The 22,940-nt window shown below is 42.4% G+C and overlaps 1 protein-coding gene across 1 annotated transcript in view; it reads left to right on the forward strand.

Moving 5' to 3' along the window:
- LOC126426677 (E3 ubiquitin-protein ligase MIB2) overlaps window positions 1-22,513 on the forward strand; it is a 224,885-nt gene extending 202,372 nt beyond the window's left edge. Inside the window, exons 17-20 of the mRNA XM_050088569.1 lie at window positions 5,627-5,639; window positions 7,305-7,462; window positions 14,847-15,324; window positions 22,124-22,513. Coding sequence (XP_049944526.1) covers window positions 5,627-5,639; window positions 7,305-7,462; window positions 14,847-15,076 — 401 coding nt within the window. The 3' untranslated portion in view covers window positions 15,077-15,324; window positions 22,124-22,513. The remainder of the gene's footprint in view (window positions 1-5,626; window positions 5,640-7,304; window positions 7,463-14,846; window positions 15,325-22,123) is intronic.
- Window positions 22,514-22,940: the final 427 nt, after the last annotated feature.

Raw genomic sequence — 22,940 nt, forward strand, 5'->3', positions numbered from 1 at the left:
GCAGGATGCACAACTTCACTCCCGATGTCTGTGGCGAGGTCCATCTTTGCAACCAGGACACCGTGCAGTGCGGTACAGATGGGCTCAACGACATGTCAAATGGTCCACTTAGGATTGGCATCACGTTCTCTTCACCGATGAGTGTCGCGTATGCCTTCAACCAGACAATTGCCAGAGACATGTTTGGAGGCAACCCGGTCAGGCTGAATGCCTTAGCCATACTGTCCACCGAGTGCAGCCAGGTGGAGGTTCCCTGCTGTTTTGGGTTGGCATTACGTGGGGGTAGACGTACACCGCTGCCGGTCACGTAAGCCACCGTAACGGCTGTACGATACGTGAATGCCATCCTCCGACTGATAGTGCAACCGTATCGGCAGCATCTTGGCCAGGCATTCAACTTCCTGGATGACAGTTCGTGCCCCCATCATGCACATCTTGTGAATGACTTCCTCCAGGATAACGACATCGCTCGACTAGAGGGGCCAGCGTGTTCTCCAGACAAGAACCCTGAGGGACAGTCTGGAACTTGTGGATAGTATGCCATGATGAATACAGGCATGCATCAGTGCAAGACATGCTACTGTGTATTAGAGGTACTGGTGTGTACAGCAGTCTTGACTACCACCTCTGAAGGTATTGTTGCATGGTGGCACAACACGCAGTGTGTGGTTTCCATGAGCAGTAGAAATGATGTTTATGTTGATATCTATTCCAATTTTCTGTACAGGTTCCGGAACTCTCGGAACCAAGGTGATGCAAAACTTTTTTTGATGTGTGTATGATCATTGACTAAAACGTGTTATAGATGTGTTGTATGTTCCTGTATGTGATGTCTTTCATTGTAATGCATTTTTGTATACAGTAGGCAAAAATAGTACATGTAAAGCACATGTCTACTACTGCAACTTACATGAAGAATACTGCAAAATGTTTGTGTGACATGGTTTGCGATGTGTGTGCTGTTTACTTTTTGCTTCCTCCAGAAATGCATAAATACCAGAATGAAAGAAAATGCTGTTCATTAGAAGAAACTACAGAAGTAGACAACATTCTACTAACAATTCTTATACTGTAACAAAAAGCAGGACCAGCCGTCGGAGCCGGCCGGTGTGACCGAGCGGTTCTAGGCGCTTCAATTTGGAACCTTGCGACCACTACGGTCGCAGGTTCGAATCCTGCCTCGGGCATGGATGTGTGTGCTGTCCTTAGGTTAGTTAGGTTTAAGTAGTTCTGAGTTCTAGGGGACTGATGACCTCTGATTGTAAGTCCCGTAGTGCTCAGAGCCATTTGAACCAGCTGTCGGAAGTGGATGTAATGGCCTGAAACCAGTCGTATTCGTAAAATAGAGCTCCTTAAAAGTTTTTGCGTCTGGTTGCATTCTCCATCAGTAATCGTTAACTGAACAAACAGCCCTGGAGTTCATTAGCATCCAGCATCAATAAAGTAACATGAAAGGCAGAAATGGTCATACCAAGCTATGCTGCACATTGACTCGGTTCCAAACTGCATCTCGAGCAGGGAAGGTGTTACTGATACTAATGAAGAAATAGTCTTGAGATTCCCCACCAAACAGTTCTGGGTATACTTGATACTAGTCAGTACCCTTTACATGTCCCACATTTCTTCAAGCTGCCTCCCTTTCTAACAGACCACTACATTTGTCGTCTCATCTTCTGGATGTAGAAACCGATGTGTGTTATTTCTCTAGGACTGATGAAGCATTCTACAACTAACCTTCCGGGACAGATCGACCAATCCTGATACTGAATGTATATAACTGTGAAATTACAGATGACTTTCTTTACTCCTTTGCAGAACGTACTTAGGCAGTCTATGTATTTTACCCTGAGGAGACGACATTACATGTGACCCACACTTCCCTAGACTTGCTCCATGTCTGGTAGGAAATGACTTTTAATTTCTGTTGAGGTTTTTACTCGTACATAAGCCAGAACAGTTAAAACTTCGCTTTCCTTCCATTGTAGTATCTATACTTGCAGTGCAAATTTTTCATTGTGTTAGCAAAAAAAAAAATATTATTATTATTTCACTATCAAAATAACTGTTCTGTTACATTACGTTTGTCAAACTGCAATAAGTCCAATACTAGTCTCATGCTACTAGGATTTATGCGATTTTTATAAAATAATAAACCTACATCTACCATACATTGATCATCTGTAGACAGGAGATTCAAATGGATGTAATCAGGAAAGAAACAAAGATCATACTAGTTCAGAAAAAAGAAGTCCAAAGCCATCATTCACTGCAGTACAAAATTTTCATTCAGAAAGTAACACTTGGTTTCTTCTTACAGAAAGTAATATAGACTTTTTTTTGTAACAATAATAAAAGATAAATATTTAGCCTCGGGTGTTAAATCATCATCTTCCTTAGGTTCTAGATATGAAACGTATAAACCACATTAAAATGGATCAGTGTTGTGAGAAAGTATATGCTCAGCTTCACAATTTTTTCTATATCTACTCAACTACTAACTCCCGTAATTGTTGGATTCAAATTAATGATATCAATATAATGGAAGGAAACATTCCACGTGGGAAAAATTATATATAAAAACAAAGATGAGGTGACTTACCGAACAAAAGCGCTGGCAGGTCGATAGACACACAAACAAACACAAACATACACACAAAATTCAAGCTTTCGCAACAAACTGTTGCCTCATCAGGAAAGAGGGAAGGAGAGGGGAAGACGAAAGGAAGTGGGTTTTAAGGGAGAGGGTAAGGAGTCATTCCAATCCCGGGAGCGGAAAGACTTACCTTAGGGGGAAAAAAGGACAGGTATACACTCGCACACACGCACATATCCATCCACACATACAGACACAAGCAGACATATTTGTCTGTATGTGTGGATGGATATGTGCGTGTGTGCGAGTGTATACCTGTCCTTTTTTCCCCCTAAGGTAAGTCTTTCCGCTCCCGGGATTGGAATGACTCCTTACCCTCTCGCTTAAAACCCACTTCCTTTCGTCTTCCCCTCTCCTTCCCTCTTTCCTGATGAGGCAACAGTTTGTTGCGAAAGCTTGAATTTTGTGTGTATGTTTGTGTTTGTTTGTGTGTCTATCGACCTGCCAGCGCTTTTGTTCGGTAAGTCACCTCATCTTTGTTTTTATATACAACTACTAACTCCAGTAGACTGCATTGCTACTAACTATAGTAGACTGGAGTGCCACCTTATTTTTAGAATGAACTGTAATTACCTATTAATTGTTGTGTTTGTGTTGTGGGGCAGGCTACAAATTCATGTTTTTGAAGGTCATATTTTTCTGTGAGGGAGGGGGGAGGGAGGAAGGAGCAGGTCCCCCTCCCCAACTCTTGCTGTCCCGGGTTCACCCACGTGTTGTGAGGCAACGGACGAGTTGTGAGACGCCCTGAAAATATTCTAAGTTCGGAGTTGGCGTGGCCGTGCTGGGGCCTCTCGGCAGACCGCGGCTAGTCGGTGGCCGCACAATGGCCAGACCACGTGGTCCATTGGCCGTTTGGCTGGGAATTCCAAGGTGACGCTGTGTAGGTGAAGAAGCCACTCCGAGAGTGCCAAAGATGGCGGACTTTGCGAAACCGTCATGGCAGACATTTCACAGTTCGTATAGAAATGAATAGTAGCCAGGTAAATCATGATACCTCAAAAAGAGACATGTACATTACCATTATTTTCACGATTCTGATGGTGTAGTCAGATTTTCAGTATCTTTATTAGTTTAGAGTTTAGTATCTGACTGTAAATTGTGCAAGTAACACCCAGTAACAAATTTCCAAAATTTAAAGGGTTCTTCTGATTTCGTCGCTCGGCATGTTTTTAGAAAGCTATTAGTGTAACCTAAATTGGTATAAATTACAGGTGTGTAACTTGAATAGTACACGAGGTATTGGAGGTCAAAGTGGCCGATTACTACTAATCGCGTCAGGCCATATGTACTCCACACTGACAAGAAAAAACGGTAGTAGCATGCTTATAAATATATTTATTCATCTATGTCTTTGTTTATATCCAACATATGCTATTCATGAAGAAATTGGTTAAATATTTACTGTTTTAGAAAGCACAGAGACATTAGGCTACTGGCCTACCTTTTGTTCTATTTCTTTTATATATATTTATTTAATTTGTTTATGTATCTATTAATGTGTATTAGTGTGTGTTTATGGTCCAGCCGTAGGAATATTTATTTAATTTCAACTTATTTAAATGTAAATCCAGTATATCAAATGTGTTTCATTATGTTTGTGTGGGTGTGTTTGCTTTAAGACATGGTGCGAGCGCTCTAACCAATCACAGTGCTCGTGATTGGGGAGACTGGATGGAAGCGGGAGGAGAGTTGTGGGCAGAACGGCACAGGACACGGACAGTACGGGACGGGACACGGGGAGTGCTGGATGTGACCGCGTGACGGACGCACAGTCGCGAGAGAGAGAGAGACTCGGAGAGTGTGCAGCAGTTTGCACGTGGTCGCAAGATATAGAAATACTTCGGAGCGCCGACTTGCGAACTTGTGAGATTTCCGAGGTTTCTGCAGTGAAGACGTATTACTTGTTTAGAAGTAAATATCTCGCGAGCTATGTTGTCGCAGGAATGCAGTAGGAATCTATTGTTTCCCTGTTATTGAACGTATATTTTATTTAATTGCTGGACCATCGACACCAATAAGTGTTTTGCAGAAATATACCACATTCTCGAAAGTACTACTACTATCGTATTCATCATTCAAAGTCGTTAAGATAGCACCTGCAGATATTATTTAATTACAATCTTTCATTTATAAATTTCTACATTACATTCACAATTGCCGAGTGATACGAACCTCGGTCCATTCGATTCATGTGTATACTCATATTGTGTATTCTAGACTCAGCAGTATTTGGCTCGTAATGCGGCAACTACGTATCCCGGCCCCTAGACAACGAAACTGGCCGAAACTTTTAATATTTCAACTTTGAGTCTGAGGGTATGTAGTTGAGAGCCATCACACTACACCATTTCATTGTTATTTGAAAGCCCGCAGTGTGTAACACACTGCCTACAGTTTTGCCACTCACTGCCTCGAAGCTTATTCCAACTGTGCAGACAGTGATGTCCTCATAAGACGCGTCCGTACTGGACGTGACCCAAACACACAGAGCCCTTTCTTGGGAGGGGTGTGCAGTGCTGATGGTGTACATCTACATCTACATCCATACTCCACAAGCCATCTGACGGTGCGTGGCGGAGGGTACCTTGAGTACCTCTATCGGTTCTCCCTTCTATACCAGTCTCGTATTGTTTGTGGAAATAAGGATTTTCGGTATGCCTCTGTGTGGGCTCTAATCTCTCTGATTTTATCCTCGTGGTCTCTTCAAGAGATAATATACGTAGGAGGGAGCAATATGCTGCTTGACTCCACGGTGAAGGTATGTTCTCGAAACTTTAACAAAAGCCCATACCGAGCTACTGAGCGTCTCTCCTGCAGAGTCTTCCACTGGAGTCTATCTATCATCTCCGTAACGCTTTCGCGATTACTAAATGATCCTGTAACAAAGCGCGCTGCCCTCCGTTGGATCTTCTCTATCTCTTCTATCAATCCTATCTGGTACGGATCCCACACTGCTGAGCAGTATTCAAGCAGTGGGCGAACAAGTGTACTGTAACCTACTTCCTTTGTTTTTGAATTGCACTTCCTTAGGATTATTCCAATGAATCTCAGTCTGGCATCTGATTTACCGACGATCAACTTTACATGGTCATTCCATTTTAAATCCCTCCTAATGCGTACTCCCAGATTATTTATGGAATTAACTGCTTCCAGTTGCTGACCTGCTATATTGTAGCTAAATGATTAGGGCTCTTTCTTTCTGTATGTTCGCAGCACATCATACTTGCCTACATTGAGATCCAATTGCCATTCCCTGCACCGTGTGTCAATTCGCTGCAGATCCTCCTGCATTTCAGTACAATTTTCCATTGTTACAACCTCTCAATATACCACAGCATCATTCGCAAAAAGCCTCAGTGATCTTCCGTTGTCATCCACAAGGTCATCTGTGTATATTGTGAATAGCAACGGTCCTACGACACTCCCCTACGGCACACCTGAAATCGCTCTTACGTCGGAAGACTTCTCTCCATTGAGAATGACATGCTGCGTTCTGTTATCTAGGAACTCATCAATCCAATCACACAATTGGTCTGATAGTCCATATGCTCTTACTTTGTTCATTAAACGACAGTGGGGAGCTGTATCGAACGCCTTGTGGAAGTCAAGAAACACTGCATCTACCTGTGAACCCGTGTTTATGGCCCTCTGAGTCTCGTGGACGAATAGCGTGAGCTGGATTTCAGACGATCATCTTTTTCGAAACCCATGTTGATTCCTACAGAGTAGATTTCTAGTCTCCAGAAAAGTCATTATACTCAAACATAATGCGTGTTCCAAAATTCTACAACTGATCGACATTAGAGATATAGGTCTATAGTTCTGCACATCTGATCCACTTCCCTTCTTGAAAATGCGGATGACCTGTGCCCTTTTCCAATCCTTTGGAACACTACGCTCTTCTAGAGACCTACGGTACACCGCTGCAAGAAGGGGGGCAAGTTCCTTCGTGTACTCTGTGTAAAATCGAACTGGTATCCCATCAGGTCCAGCGGCCTTTCCTCTTTTGAGCGATTTTAATTGTTTCTCTATCCCTCTGTCGTCTATTTCGATATCTACCATTTTGTCATCTGTGCGACAATCTAGAGAAGGAACTACAGTGCAGTCTTCCTCTGTGCAACAGCTTTTGAAAAAGACATTTAGTATTTCGGCCTTTAGTCTGTCATCCTCTGTTTCAGTACCATTTTGGTCACAGTGTGTCTGGACATATTGTTTTGATCCACCTACCGCTTTAACATAAGACCAAAATTTCTTAGGATTTTCTGCCAAGTCAGTACACAGAACTTTACTTTCGAATTCATTGAACGCCTCTGGCATAGCCCTCGTCACACTACATGTCGCTTCGCGTAATTTTTGTTTGTCCGCAAGGCTTTGGCTATGTTTATGTTTGCTGTGAAGTTCCATTTGCTTCCTCAGCAGATTTCATAATATCACATTTCACTTATCGCTGACAGTTAAAAATACATTTTCCTGTTCTGCATTTTTCACACGCAATTCTGCAGCCGGGCCGCAGCGCGACACCCGACGCGACAGCCTCGCCGGCCGCCGCCGCTCCGCACCCCCTGCAGGGCGTGCCGGCGCGTCCGCACTCGGCACCTCCCGCGCCGCCCCCGCAGCCCGCGGAGGCGCGGGGCCAGGGCCACGGCCACAGCGCACCCCCGCCTGTCGAGTGCGCCGTCTGCTCCGAGCTCGGAGACGAGAACGTGCGGTTCGAGCCGTGCGGGCACCGCGTCACCTGCGAGGAGTGCGCCTCGCGCGTCAAGAAGTGTCTCCGCTGTGGGCAGGTGGTCAACAAGAGGATCACCAGCGGTGAGTGCCCCGCGTCCTCCGTCCTCCTCCACCTCGGCCCCAATCCTCACCGAGCGAGGGGAGCAGTGGTCAGCACACTGGACTCGCATTCGGGAGGACGACGGTTCAATCCCGCGTCCAGCCATCCCGATGTAGGTTTTCTGTGATTTCCCTAAATTGCTCTGCGCAAATGCTGGGATGGTTCCTTTAAAAGGTCACGGCCGATTTCCTTCCCCGTCCTTCCCTAATCCGATGAGACCGATGACCTCACTGTTTGATCTCTTTCCCCAGACAACCCAACCCAATCCAACCCAATCCTCACACCACTGTAATAGCCATTGGAGTCGTTCTCGATACTGTGTGCAGATTTTTTGTGTAGTCGGGAGAATGTTCATAAATCAACAATGATACAGGGTTATTTCTCGATTAATATCCCTGTTGCAGTTATCAATTACAATGTGCCCTCTGAAAATAGCTGCACAAATATTCGTTCGGTCAGATCCTGATAAGATTTCAAAACAGTCCAAAAACTGCGAATCTTCTCTTAATGTTTAGAAATGTAAATTCGTGCACTTCACAAAACAATAAAGTGTAGAATCCCTTGAGGAAAGCCAAGAAGACACGGTAACTCCAGTAGCCCGCAGTCCCATTCCAGAAGAGAAGGGAAGTGAAGTGAACAGGTAGAGTTTGACGTGTAAGCTGTTGAGTGTCTGTTCCTGTCGGCAGCTCACTAAAATAGAGTTCCGTTTAGCAAACGGTGCTCGGAGAGCCCTCCTCCTCTGTCAGGTGAGCCTTTCAGTGTGATCTGAACGGCAAGGTCGCTTTGCTCATGTTCATTCACCCTATTCCTGGAGTGCACTAGTTGATTGTTGTCACATCAGAGGAAAGGGGACGGACAAAAACCACAATTTTTATGTGAAAGTTGCTTAGCATCTGCTGCTTACCTCACATAGACTGTATGTTCTCATAAATTTGCATGTTCTTTCATCCATTACTAACAGTTTCAATGTACACACTGTGCAAACATTGTATCTAGTCTATGCAAACTAAGATGCCGACAGGGCACTAAAATTTAATAAAGCAATTCTTCACCCAACATTGGCACATTTTTAAAAAAAATGTAATTGAATTTATACGGAATCACCACAAGAGGTCAGTGCTAGCGCAACAAGTTGTTCACGTGCTATTCATTGGACTGTTGCCTGTAAACACGTGCCACGTCTCGGAAGAGAACTGTGGCGGTGACGTGGCTCTGTTGTTGTTTCCGCGTAGTGATTTGCGAAGATGGAAAAATCGATATTCGAGCAGTGGTTAAGCACTTTGTAAAAGAAAGGAAGAGGAACTAGAGATCAAATTGCTAACATTCGGTGGATTATGGAAAAAGCGAGAGAATTCCAGAAAGATGTGTACCTCTGCTTTATTGACTACGCCAAAGCCTTTGACTGCGTCGATCACAACAAATTATGGAACATACTGAAAAACATGGGTGTACCAGATCACCTCATTCATCTGATACGGAGTTTATACCTTGACCAAGAAGCCACGGTGAGAACTATGTATGGAACAACGAAATGGATAAAGATTCAGAAAGGGGTCCGGCAACGCTACATACTGTCACCGTACTTATTCAATCTGTATGCAGAACGTGTTATGAGGAATGTGAGGCTAGATGAAGGAGAAACAGGAATTAAAATAGCTGGAATAAATGTAAACAACCTCAGGTATGCGGATGATATGATCCTGTTGGCAGAAAGTGAAGAAGAATTGAGAACACTCTTACTGAAGGTGAAGGTGAAAGACGAAAGTGAAAAGGCCGGTCTTATGCTGAATGTGAAGAAAACGAAAATTATGGCAACTACACCTACCAATTCGTGAGATATAGCAGGAGAAACCATGGAGGTAGTGACCACATTCAGTTGTCTCGGTTCCCAGATCTCTGCTGATGGCGACTGCAGCCACGAAATCCGGAGACGCCTGTTGCTCGGTAGACAGGCGATGTCAAACCTTGACGAGGTTATAAGGTCCAGAGATATAACACTACCAACAAAGACCCGTATTGTGAGGGATACGGTCTTTCCAGTTGTGATGTACGAATGTGAGACCTGGACCATTAGAAAGGCTGAACGGCGAAGAATTGACTCCTTCGAATTGTGGTGTTGGAGGAAACTTCTTAGAATTCCGTGGATTGCAAAGAGAACCAACAGATCAATATTGGAGCAAATTAAACCAGATTTCTCCCTGGAAGGTCTAATGTTAAAACAAAAGCTGACCTACTTTGGACACACAATGCGAAGGCATGCCTCGCTGGAAAAAACATTAATGCTGGGGAAGATTGAAGGAACTAGAAGAAGAGGACGTCAGAGGATGAGATGGATCGATGGCATCACAGAAGCAATGTGTTCCAACCTGGAAGGTCTACGGGAGAAAGTGCAAGACAGGAAAAAGTGGCGTGATTTGGTTCGTGGGGTCACGAAGAGTCGGAACCGACTAAACAAATAGAGAGAGAGAGAGAGAGAGAGAGAGAGAGAGAGAGAGAGAGAGAGAGAGGGGGGGGGGGGGGGGGGGGGAGAGAAAAGAAAGGTATGAAAGCAAAGGACATTCGTGCCGATTTCCAGAATACACTGGGTGACTGATCCTTCATATTCAACTGTTGCCAAGTGGACAAATGAATTTAAATTTGGTCAGGTGAGCTTAGATGATGATCCGCACAGAGGTCGGCCGAGATGCGTCACTACTCCAGAAATCATTGCAAAAGTGCACAGAATGGTCACAGACGATCACCGATTGAAAGCGCGTGAAATTGCTCACGCTTGCCAGATTTCATTTGCAAGGACATTCCACATTTTAACTGTAGAATTGGAAATGGAAAAAAAATATCTGCAAGACGGATGCCACGACTCTTGACACTGGATCAAAAACGCACGAGAACAGACATACTGGAACAATGTTTGGCCTATTTTAGGAGAAATGAACAAGGTTTTTTGCACCAGTTTGTAACCACAGATTAAACTTGAGTGCACTACTATACACCAGAGACAAAACAACAGTCAAAGCAGTGGAAATGTGCTGATTGTCCGCAGCCAAAGAAAGCAAAAATGATTCCTTTGGCAGGAAAGGTCACGGCATCAGTATTCTGGGATGCGAATGGGATTCTGTTTATTGATTATCTCCCCACTAGGCAAACAATTGCCGGAGAATACTGCGCTAACCTCCTGCAACAAAAGATGTGGTTTAGCAAGGAAGAAAGTCATCTTCCATCAAGACAATGCGCGCCCACACACCTGCCATCGCTATGGCAAAATTACACGAACTAAGGTACGAATTGTTGCCACACCCGCCTTATTCACGTGATGTGGCTCCGTCACACTTCCAGCTCTTCCCAAAACTGACAATTTTTCTTGGTGGTCAAAGATTCACTTCAGACGAATAACTGATAGTCTGAGTTGACAACAACTTTGCAGGCCTGGAGGAAACTCATTTTTCGAGATGGGGTCGAGGCACTCGAACATCGTTGGACCAAGTGCATTAATCTGCAAGGAGACTACATTGAAAAATAGAAAAGGTTTCAGTGATGTAAGTACTTTTTTTTTTCTATTGTGTTCAGAAGACTTTCCAAACCACCCTCGTAAGTTCTTACACGCATTGTACGTGTACAAGTCAGCAAACTAGAAACAGTGTACCTGGTCTAAAAGTAACGGAGATGCAGGCAGGACGTTGGAAGTTATTGAAGCTATTCTCGATATACCACACTGCTGGTTGTAGTGTTTGGCGCAAAATCACCAGGCTGCTCTCAGAATTGACTCTCGAACAGGCGACGTAGAACTGCCCGTGTGAGGAGCAGTCCTCCCCTAGGTGGACACTTGCCAACTTTTACGACTGGCCAGGATATTTATTGAGCGCCATTGCAAAGTGGGCTTGCGAGGGGGAACTGTAATCGCTTGAACTCAAATGGGTTGTCAGACAGTGTAAATGGTATTCACAGTATGAATACCGGTTCACCCCGAGCACATCCAGTAAGAGTGGTGGCGTTGGTAATGTTTTTGTGGAGAGCAGTTACTCGTAGTCTAGTACCATTACAAAGTTTAGGCAGTTCAAGGTCCACAGTAGTAGCATGATAGATGTACTAACCTTAAGGAGAAGTTTGGGAGAAAGAAGATCAGGTGTGTTAGTGCTATTAAGGAACTCCACTGGTTAGTGGACCACGTCATCTGTCTGCCACACTGACTCCATAGAACTATATTCCATTTCTGACCCTCAAAAGGACATAAGTAGTATGTCATTAATAGCGCCAGCTCTGTTGTTCTCGGATGTTGTACGCCCTGTTCACACATCCAGTCTGTGAACTTCGTCCGTACAATCAAAATATCGGGGTAAATTCTATCTGTTAGTTTTTTAAGATTGTGACTACTGTTCCCTATTTTCAGTAGATGTTCAGAAAACTTTCCAGCACACTTATCACCTCTTACATGGACTCCCATATTTTTCTTTAGACGCTGTTTCGTGAAATAGGGCCATAGATGCGAAGATTTTATGCACGTCCTAACCTCATCAGCTCGGGCTCCTCTACGTACAAAAGGAAGCTAAAGTCCCCTGCCAGAGCACAGGAACTCCATCTATCACACGATCGTCACATTTTATGTCTTTCAAAGTTTCGTTAATTGCTTCAAATCTGCCTTTGTGGGCCATAGTACTCTCATCCCATATAATAAATTTACACTCCTGGAGAACACTTCTCAGCCTAGAGATATTGCATACAAACATTTTAAATTTGATGAGGCTGAACAGGAGTTTAAAGGCAGTGTTAGCTGTATCACCACCTTACAAAAGTGTTGCTAATTAAGGCAGTAGAAGCCTGGTCTTCTCCGAATGTACATCTGACCAAAAAATGATTCTGGTAGCTGGATTCAGAGGTTTTTGTTGATGCTGCCTTTTGAGTTCTTGTGGTGATTATCGGTAGAAACTTTCATCCCCTAACAGATATTTCGTTTTTTCTAACTGAGAATCAAATACCATTTTTGATAGATTTAGCTTTAAAAATATTTTGCTATAGCAAAATATTTCCATTAAAACTTTTATCCCTTATTTACTCTCTTAGGTGTTGGGTTTCCGAAAGCACTGAAACACACATTTTTTATGTCTAACTGAGAAGCCAAATACAAATTCTCATAGATTTTGTTTTAAAAATGCTTGGATTATGAAATATTTTCATAAAACATTTCATCCCCTGTCACCCCCTTAGGGATTGAAATCCAAAAACATTTAAAATATATTATTTTTATTTCTAACCTAGATGTCAAATACTACTTTTCATAGATGTACCTTTAAAGTACTGAGTAGTTCTTTCTTTTACAAAAAGGGAAAAAAAAATTTCACTCACTATTTCACTCCCTGAGGGGTTCAGTTTTCAAAAATGTTGAAACAAGTATTTTTTTGTTTCTGACTGAGAAAAACATCATTTTTCACAGTTCCACCTTCAGAATTGCTTTAATAGTCACATTTTTCAAAAAAACTCTTCATTCCATATTTGACCGTCTTAGGGGTGGAATTATGAAAAATCCCTTCTTAAATGGTGCCTAGAGTGTAAGATCAAAACACTCTCCAAATTCCAATTTTCTATGCTTAGCGGTTTGGGCTGGATGATGATGAGTCAGTGATTCAGTCAGGACACTTGCTCTTATCTATAGAGATTGAAAAAATAAAATTTTTTCATGTTGCGGCCTGCACACACATGTTACACAGTTTTCACTTAACACAAAATTTCAAACCAGCATGAGCTATTCTGGAGCGTTAAAGTTTCATTTAGGAATCTAATCCTAAGTTCAATGATTAGACAAAGAACTGATAAAAGGTATCAGCTATACTGGGTATCTCTCCCAAGAGCCGTCAGGTGGATTTTCTCTGGTGTTTCGGGAGATATTTGCAACTTCGTTTTTGTAGTGTGTAGGTCGTGTGTGCCCAGACAAATACTGCTAATCACGTCTTTCGTGCATTGCCACGTGTAGACGGAAAGAGTCGATTTGTTTTCCATTACAAACAGAATTGTTTTTAAAGCAAAATATTGTGTGTCCAGAATTAGTATAGTACGATATCCAATTTAACGACACGTATTAAAAACTTTGAGGTTCGCCGATGACATTGTGATTGTCAGAGACAGCAAAGGACTTGGAAGAGCAGTTGAACGGAATGGACAGTGTGTTGAAAGGAGGATACAAGATGAAAATCAACAAAAGCAAAATGAGGATAATGGAATGTAGTCGAATTAAGTCGGGTGATGCTGAGGGAATTAGATTACGAAATCAGACAGTTAAAGTAGTAAAGGAGTTTTGCTATATGGGGAGCAAAATAACTGATGATGGTCAAAGTCGAGAGGATATAAAATTTTGAGTGGCAATTGCAAGGAAAGCGTTTCCGAAGAAGAGGAATTTGTTAACATCGGGTATAGATTTAAGTGTCAGGAAGTCGTTTCTGAAAGTATTTGTATGGAGTGTAGCCATGTATGGAAGTGAAACATGGACGATAACCAGTTTGGACAAGAAGAGAATAGAAGCTTTCGAAATGTGGTGCTACAGAAGAATGCTGAAGATTAGATGGGTAGATCACATAACTAATGAGGAGGTACTGAATAGAATTGGGGAGAAGAGGAGTTTGTGGCACAACTTGACTTGAAGAAGGGACCAGTTGGTAGGACATGTTCTGAGGCAACAAGGGATCACCAATTTAGTATTGGAGGGCAGCGTGGAGGGTAAAAATCGCAGAGGGAGACCAAGAGATGAATACCCTAAGCAGATTCAGAGGGATGTAGGCTGCAGTAGGTACTGGGAGATGAAGAAGCTTGCACAGGATAGAGTAGCATGGAGAAGTGCATCAAACCAGTCTCAGGACTGAAGACGACGACAACAACAACAACAACAACAACAACATTAACAGGGACAGTAAAACGTGAAGAGTACACCAGTACTGAGGCAGCAAATCAGTAGCGCTGCTCCACGGTGGCAGCAGTCAGCTCAGACCGGGGCGACACTTCCACTACGGGAGTAATGGTTATTCTTCACGTTTTACTGTCCCTGTTAATGCGTATTAATAAAAGGAATATCGCACTCGACTAATTGGGACTGCTCTATTGAATGGCCGTGTAATATTCGATTTTAAAAATCATTTTGTTTATAACGGGGAACAAAGTTACACCTTCCAGGTGTCGTACGAAAAATGCGCCAAGCGGTATTTGTTTGAGCCGACAACAGACACACTACATAAAAAAAAATCTGCAAATATTTGGCAAAACCACAGAGAAAATGCTGTGAGAGGCACCCTATGTATCCACCTACAGACATAGGAGGTTAGTGTTCTGTTGCTGTACTTTCTGGATAATACTCGAGTTTTAATGTAAGATCTGTTTCCTCCACAGACGGGCGCACCATCGCCTGCAAGTCACGACACCCGAGTGCCGAGAGACTGCGCTACCTCGAGTCGAAGATTGCCGAAATCGAAGAGACGCACTGCTGCTCCATATGCATGGAGCGGCGGCGCAACGTCGCCTTCCTGTGCGGCCACGGCGCCTGCGCCCCTTGCTCGGCCACGCTGCGCACCTGCCACATGTGCCGCAAGACCATAACGCGCAAGATAAACCTGTACTAGGCTGCGCGCCTCGGGACCGTGACGCGGAAAACTGGTGCTCGGCCGAGACCACGACGTGCGGCGAAAACCTGTACCGGGCCACCTGCCACGTGTGTCGTGAGACGGTAGAGTGAGAGAGAAAACGGTGCCGGCGACGTGTCACATCGGAGATAAACCTTTACGGGCTACCCGTCACGTATTCCACGAGACAGTTGCATCCTGCCAGCTTCTACCATCAAAGGCCTGCGGGTAGAGTCTACAGTGTTCCGGTGCGTCACCAGGCGATAGAAACGGTTGCGGCACGCCACTTGTTGTGCCGGTAAAGCCACGGCGTGTGTGTCTGTACACTTTTTATTTTTACCGGGAATAGTCTCACTCGACAGGAAATAGTGTGTCGTCACGTAAGGTCTCTGTCACGATGCAGTCTGACGCGGAGTGAGAGTATCTCGGTGACACTGTGCGGGCAGCTGTACAGTGGTGTTGGGAATAGTGCAGTGCCACTCGAGTGCAGCCGAGAGTTGCACTGCGTGTTTACCCTTCGAGAAAAAAATGTTTTGCTTTCGCAGCACAGTAACTCGCCTGCCTTTGGGGAAAGTCACTACAATAATGTGTTTGGCAGCAGTTGAATTATATGTCTCAGTACGATTTGAAATACTGTTGACTGATTGGGCATTGCAACATAGGTTTTGTGTCATTGTTCTCTTTCTGTGTGTAGGGTAGTCTGTACTGACTGAGTGGATTGTTGTGTCACATTCTGTGGTTTACTATGGGGTGTGTGTGTGGGGGGGTGAACGAGAGTGAGAGAGGGAGATTTAGGTTTAAAAAGTTTTAACTGTAAGTATATTAATTAGAATGAAGTTAGTAGACACATTTTTTAAGAACAAATGTCGCTACAAAAGCAGAAGTAGCGTTTCGCCCGGTGCAAGCTCGACGGCAAAGCTAGAGTGTCATTTTGTACTACATGCAGGAGTGATATTGTGTGCCATCCAGGTTGTGAATTAGAATTTTATTTTCCTTGGCACTTACTCAGTCAAATGCAGTGGGGGCTCAGATTTGAAAGAGATTCTTTCCTCTGCAGTGGAAATTCCTAGCCGGAATACAAACAGTGGTAAGCCTTGTGTACAGATAGGCACATAAACAGGAAGCTGGATACAAGACAGCTGTTAAACTGCAATCCCTCATCACAGACTCCTTCGTGGTACGTGATTTTTTTTTCCCCCCTCCCTTTCTTTCTGTGTGTGTGTGTGTGTGTGTGTGTGTGTGTGTGTGTGTGTGTGTGTGTGTCCCCGTACATGTAGGCTGTGCAATGCTTCCTATACACAGTTTGTCTTTACCATTGAAAACAGTCCCTCTCTTGACATTGTTTTTGTACATACTATCACTTGTAATAGTTATTTCAGATGAAACACAGCAGGCTCACATTCGTAAGGAGCTGGTTTCTGTCTCTGGCCATCTCAGTGTCGGCCTAGTCACATTTCCCGAGACTCCATTATGTGAATGCTGGGACAGTTTCTCTGCAAAGGACCCTGCTGATTATCTTCCCAATCTAGGCCTGTGGTTCATCTTTAATAATATTGTCAATGACAAGGCTTTAAATAGTGTTATTTTTCCTTCTTCGGGTCATAGGACACACTTGTCTAAGCTTACAGGTGCAAGTCTTCCCACTGTAAGGGAAATAGCTTATTGCAGTTACGAACATTCTTCCGAAGCACGAGTATCACTTTTCCCAATTCTTATGTATGATTGGAAATGCTGGGGTGTAGTGATTTTATAGCCTTATGAATTAAAATCAAAGGCCAGAGGAGCAGAGCCAAAAAATTCATTCTTCACAGTCAAATAAAAGATGCAAAAGTGACAGTTTATGAATGTTGTCGTGTCAATTCGTGCAACATTCCAAATACGTGACGTGGGCTTAGGCAAATAACATATTATCAGTCATGCTGCAAGTGTAGTCCTAATTTATGGCTGTCCTAATTCTCATTTACGATCACAGACCACCTTAGTTATAAAATATCCAAATTTAATGCCAAAGTGATGTCCCCTCGTCATTTCAACACTTCTTCTTCCTGACATGATTCTCCTTATGCAGGTCATTCACAGAGCCTCTTCTAAGCTTGTCTTTTCTCCCACAGTCTATCATTTAGCATCTCCTCCCATTGCAATCCTTTTTGGTTCACGCCATCCTTCACTGAGTCTCTCCATCTTGTCCATGGCCTTCCAGGTCCCATTCTTTTAATGTGACCAAACCATTTGGTTTTTAGGGACTTGGTCAGCAGGGGATTTTGTATTATTTCATTTCTTATCCTGTCTCTTCGTGTCTTACCGAGGATTCCTCGTAGAAATTGTATCTCTGTTGCTTGTATTCCACACAGATCTTTCTTTGTCAAGCGCAACATTCTGATCCGTAGGTCAAAATTGGAAGAAAATATGACTTGTATATCACGATCTTTGCTCTGGCAGTTATTTTCCAGTTTCTAATTATGTCGAATACAAAATAATAAAATTTTGAACAATTTTCCTTTCTCTCCTAAATTTCATCCTTGACGTTTCCTTTAGGGTTAATTTTCTTCCTACATACTTGAAAGCATCTACTACTTTAATAATTTTTCCATTGTGAGTTACATCTTTCATGTTTTCACTTTTCCTGCCAATTTTCATTACTTCACTTTTTGTGAAGCTTATTTCCATTCCCACTTCTTCAATTACTCTCTGTCAGGTGTTTGGTTGCTCTCCCAAATTCTGCTCATTTTCTTCCCGAATTATCATTAATCTGCATATGCTATGATTTTCATATCATCTGCTGTTGACCCTTGGCGAACTTTCCTTATGATGTTGTCCACGGCTATATTAAAAAACACTGTGGAGTGCACGCTTCCTTGCCGAACCCCTCTGTGCATTATAAACAGTTCTGATTTTTTTGTCATCTCTTATAACACAATTCAGGCCTTTTTTGTACATTTCAGCACTTCTATCGTATTTCTCGTTCACACAGTAAATGTGAAATTGTACTGTGAATTTTGATAATGTGAAGGTGCTGCTATTAGAAGGTGGCATTTTTACGATTTTTCTGTCAGAAAATTCTGTCCTTACAAGCTATTAATACAGTAAAGCCTCATTTATACATTTTAGAAGGGGGATGATAAAGTAAATGTGCAAGTTGGATTAATGTTAAAATGAAACTTTTTAATGTACTTCTATTAAATTCAAGTGTGCACAAATAAAATACACGTATATTGTACAGTACATTAATAGGTACAGTAGCTCAGCTTATGCCTAAGTTATGGGAATTTAAAGTTATTTAGGCCTAAAGAATGAATCAATTGCGGTTTGTTTTTGGGAAGCAATACTGCAGTCATAAATCAAGATTTCATATGCAGTCACTGTGCACATCTTGCCATCCCTAATCTTATGTAATGTTGTGTTACTTGCAATGCAGTAAGTGCTTCTGACTGGCTGGGAGGGTCCACAGGTCCACCATCCAATTCTTTGGATTCCCCAAAAATATTTATTTCACCTGATACTGGCACTTCTATTCTAATTATTTTCTCCTCACTTTGTACACAACACGTAGCAGTATCAGCATCACAATCACCAAAATCAGTTCCATATGAAATACGAACCCAGTCATTCAAGTTACTGTCTTCGTATATATAGTTAAAGGCTACCCAGCCATTGACCTTCGTCTGTGCTAATGTGCACAGGTTGCCCAAACTCTTACGGGAATCGACAAAGCGTGCGCGAGTAATGAGTGAATGGGCAACTGTCTATAAGGTACATTATATATGTAGAATTGTGGACAGTTGGGAATGTGAGTCTCACGGGAAGCGTGCAAGGGACAAGTCCCTGCAGTCGCGCTACCCTCTGTGTCATCGGTGGCTCAGATGGATAGAGCGTCTGCCGTGTAAGCAGGAGATCCCGGGTTCGAGTCTCGGTCGGGGCACACATTTTCAGCTGTCCACATCGAGGTGTATCGACAACACCTGTCGGCAGCTGAGGTTTTCAGTCAGTCATCATTTATTCGTCGTCTTCTGGTATATTGAAATCTACGTCAAAATGTTCAGCATCTTTGGAGTCAGCTTGAGTTTCATCTTCTGTGATGTCAATTTTTCAAAAGGAGTTGGGTATTGTGTATGGCTTCAATTGATCCCAAGCATTCCTTATGTATGGCATTGCCTGGATAAGAAAAATAAATTAAAAAGCTACATTTACATATCTGTGCTGAATTTAATTTAGTTGCTGGTGCTATTATAAAAATTTTAGTGAAGTTCAGATGGAATTGACAGAAAATGCTGTACACACGTAACATATGTGTAAAGTGTGTCCCAGCCTACGATGCTGCTATTTGGTTTATCTGCATCATATCCAGTTTAGGATCTTCCTTCCCACTGTCGAGATGTGCGATGACGTGATGAACCGGCATTTTTGCGTACTTTGCTCTTGTGGCAGCAATGATACCCAGGTCCGTAAGTGCTCGTGCAATTTGTTGCAAAAACTACCAGTCCTATGTTGCTGAACTGTAGTGCCAGAGAATGAGGCGAAAAATTGCGTAGAAGAAAAAGTACAGTAGTTTCCTCTTATGACATGTGCAGGTGTTAAGCTTAACAGGGTGACTTTTGAAGAGGTTTGTAGCCATCCACAATTTCTTTTGACTCTTACTTGGTGGGATACGACTTTATGCCCTCGAAACATCGAGGCTTCGCCGACTTCGCAATCACCGGCCATCTGCGTTTACGGTTAAGGGTACGACCATTCTTCGCTTGCTTCTCTTTCCCCCAAAGAAGGGATTGCCCTTAAATGCCAATTTTTTGTCAGGCACAAGTTAAAAAAATGTCCTGTTTCATCTGTGTTGTAAATAACTTTCAAACTGTACCTTGCAATTACACTTGGGAGATCACACTCTTTCCGACATTCTATGGTGACATTATTCACACTGTTAGCCTCCCCACAAACTCTGTGGCCAGTAATGCCACATCTTACTTTGAAGCGGTGCAACACCAAACAGTAGAAGCACGAAAGTTTTCCACATTTAACTTTTTTTGCGAATTCTAAGGCATTTTCTTTCAGTATTGCACCTGAAATAGGTACATTACCAGCACGCTGTTTCTGAAACCGAGTCTGTTGGCATTTTTTCCCACATCTGCAAACTTTCCATCTCGGATACGCATGCGTTTCTCATTACTTCGTCCGGCTTTCGAAGCACTAGATCGTATCCAAGTTTCAGTAGCCAGTATGGTAGTTAAGGTAGAATATTGGATTTTCAGACGCTTTGCAGTGCCCACTTTAGGTTCACAAGTACTTCTTTGCACTTCTTCAATTACATTGACTTTCTCCTGTGTAGAAAGACGTCATCTTTTTCTTCGTGACAATCTCATCATTTTCGCATGCATAAAAATTGGAAACTACACTAAACAAATTGAGTTCACCCCTTACAAAAACACTGTTTCACTTGGTGTGCTCTTCACCTGCTTACACTACCGTCAAGTTCCACTGGAATGTATTGTACTGCAGGCCGTATTCCCCCTCCTTAGGACTCCGTGAGATGACGTCATTGAGAAGTGCTAGTCTGCAGTGTTCACGCATTCACACGGCACGACACTTTCTGCGACGACTGAGAACAGGTTTAGCTGTTGCTGTGAGCAACTTCGATGCTGCTGCTGCTGTTTTTGCTGACGTCTCGTGCTGACTGTTCATAAATGGCTACTCGCTGCCTGGCCGACCAACAGCACCATCCCCTCCCCCGAGTGGCATCGTGTGAAGGCAACTATTGGAGCAATGTTCCGCCAAGTTATACGATCTGAAACCAACTGTCACAAGGTCAACAACAACAGTGTCGCCACGTGTACTGACCCGCGATAATAACTGCGACTTTGGATGCAGACGGCAAACCAATAATCTCTCGCCACACTATATACAAAATGTTTCGAGATGATTTCTTGGTCTTTGTAGTATATAAGTCTTACAAAAATGACTGTGAAGGAGTAAAAATAATAGTGTAAAAGTGCAAAAACATATAAATGGAAAATGCGAAAGTGGGGTAACTCTGCGTGTAAAATCGAAAAAGTGCACAGTGTACAACATACAAGAGCAAAAAACGTAGAGCTGAGAAATGTATAAATGCAGTTTCACTGTTTAATCAGTGTTTCTAATAGGAAGGGATAAGCATGCTTCCAGACCACAAAAAAGTTTATCTATTGTCAGAAATTGTTGTAACATTTTTCTTGACTTCACCCTCTAATTGTACAGGTTTCTATTTCGGGAGCTCATCTCTCACTACTCATTTTTGTAATGCTTTTTTTTTTTTCAATTCCTTTTCTCCTCTTGAACTTTGTTTCTTAGACCATACCTTTTTTCCCCCCCCAAGTAGTTTCTTAATAAAGCCGATACACCCTTTCACTGTTCTGAGAAATGTATAGTACATGCTTCTCTAGTCATTATATACAGTGCTGTTAGAACAGATTTGTGTTACAAATTGTAATTCTCATTTGTTTATGTGCTTCCCCAGTATCCCTTAATATTTCTACATGAGAATTTCTCCTTACAGTCTCAGCTTTGACAACTTTTTGTCTGTGCCATGCCATGTTTATTAGTAATGCCACACCTCAAATTATTCAGTTTTATTTTGTCATCATTCACATCATTTTTATTTCAGAATTGTTTCCAATGAATGCAATAAATTTAGTCACCTTCTTGAAAATTTTCAGATTATATTGGTTACAAATTTTACACAGAATACAGATTTCACCTTGCAGATAACATTTATTTTAATGTTGGTGTACAGACAATGGAAAACTGTGTGTGTTTGTGTGTGTGTGTGTGTGTGTGTGTGTGCGTGTGTGTGTGTGTGTGTTTTACATTAAGATTGGTTTTCTGGTCTTAGTGATTTCATCCATAAAAGTATTAAAAATAAGAGGTGAATACTGTAATCTTGTGTGATCCATTTATTTGTTGTGATTGTATGTTTTTGGAACTATTTGATTAAAGTGTAATTATATTCACATCTGAACTTCTATCTGCTCTTTCAGTCATGGCAGTGAAGTGTTTATTCCTAAGTTTGTGTGTGATTCGCAGGCATTGCAAGCTGCTGCAGACGGACTTACCATGTACCCAATAGCTATGTGTTGTGCTAAAGTGAGAAAGAATATTTACGTGCCAAATACCACATACTTTTACAGCAGAGATACAGCTGTGCATCGCCATGTTAAATGAAGTTCTCTCCAATTGTTAAAGCTATAAAGCAGCTGCTTTCTCCGGTGAAAAGTCTCTCACATGCAGTTGTTTTAACTGTAATGATGTACTAAAAGTAGTTATAAATGTTACTGCAGATTGGCATCAAATGTTTTTTTGAAACATGGAATTTGTTACCGACAATACAAAATGGATGTTGTACTTGAATAAGTATTATATATCTCTCATTCCGATTCGCCATCAAGTAATAAAAGAAAATGTATCAAAAAATAATATTAATGTTTTAATTTTAGTGCTTGCTGCCCAATACTGCAGGTCCTCAACGCAAAATAAAGAAACCTCGAGTAGTATATCATATTAAATAATGTTATCAATATAATGGAAGGAAACATTCCACGTGTGAAAAATTATATATAAAAACAAAGATGAGGTGACTTACCGAACAAAAGCGCTGGCAGGTCGATAGACACACAAACAAACACAAACATACACACAAAATTCAAGCTTTCGCAACAAACTGTTGCCTCGTCAGGAAAGAGGGAAGGAGAGGGGAAGACGAAAGGAAGTGGGTTTTAAGGGAGAGGGTAAGGAGTCATTCCAATCCCGGGAGCGGAAAGACTTACCTTAGGGGGAAAAAAAGGCAGGTATACACTCGCACACACGCACATATCCATCCACACATACAGACACAAGCAGACAT

This window comes from Schistocerca serialis, chromosome 11 (assembly GCF_023864345.2).
Source record: "Schistocerca serialis cubense isolate TAMUIC-IGC-003099 chromosome 11, iqSchSeri2.2, whole genome shotgun sequence".
NCBI lineage: Eukaryota > Metazoa > Arthropoda > Insecta > Orthoptera > Acrididae > Schistocerca > Schistocerca serialis.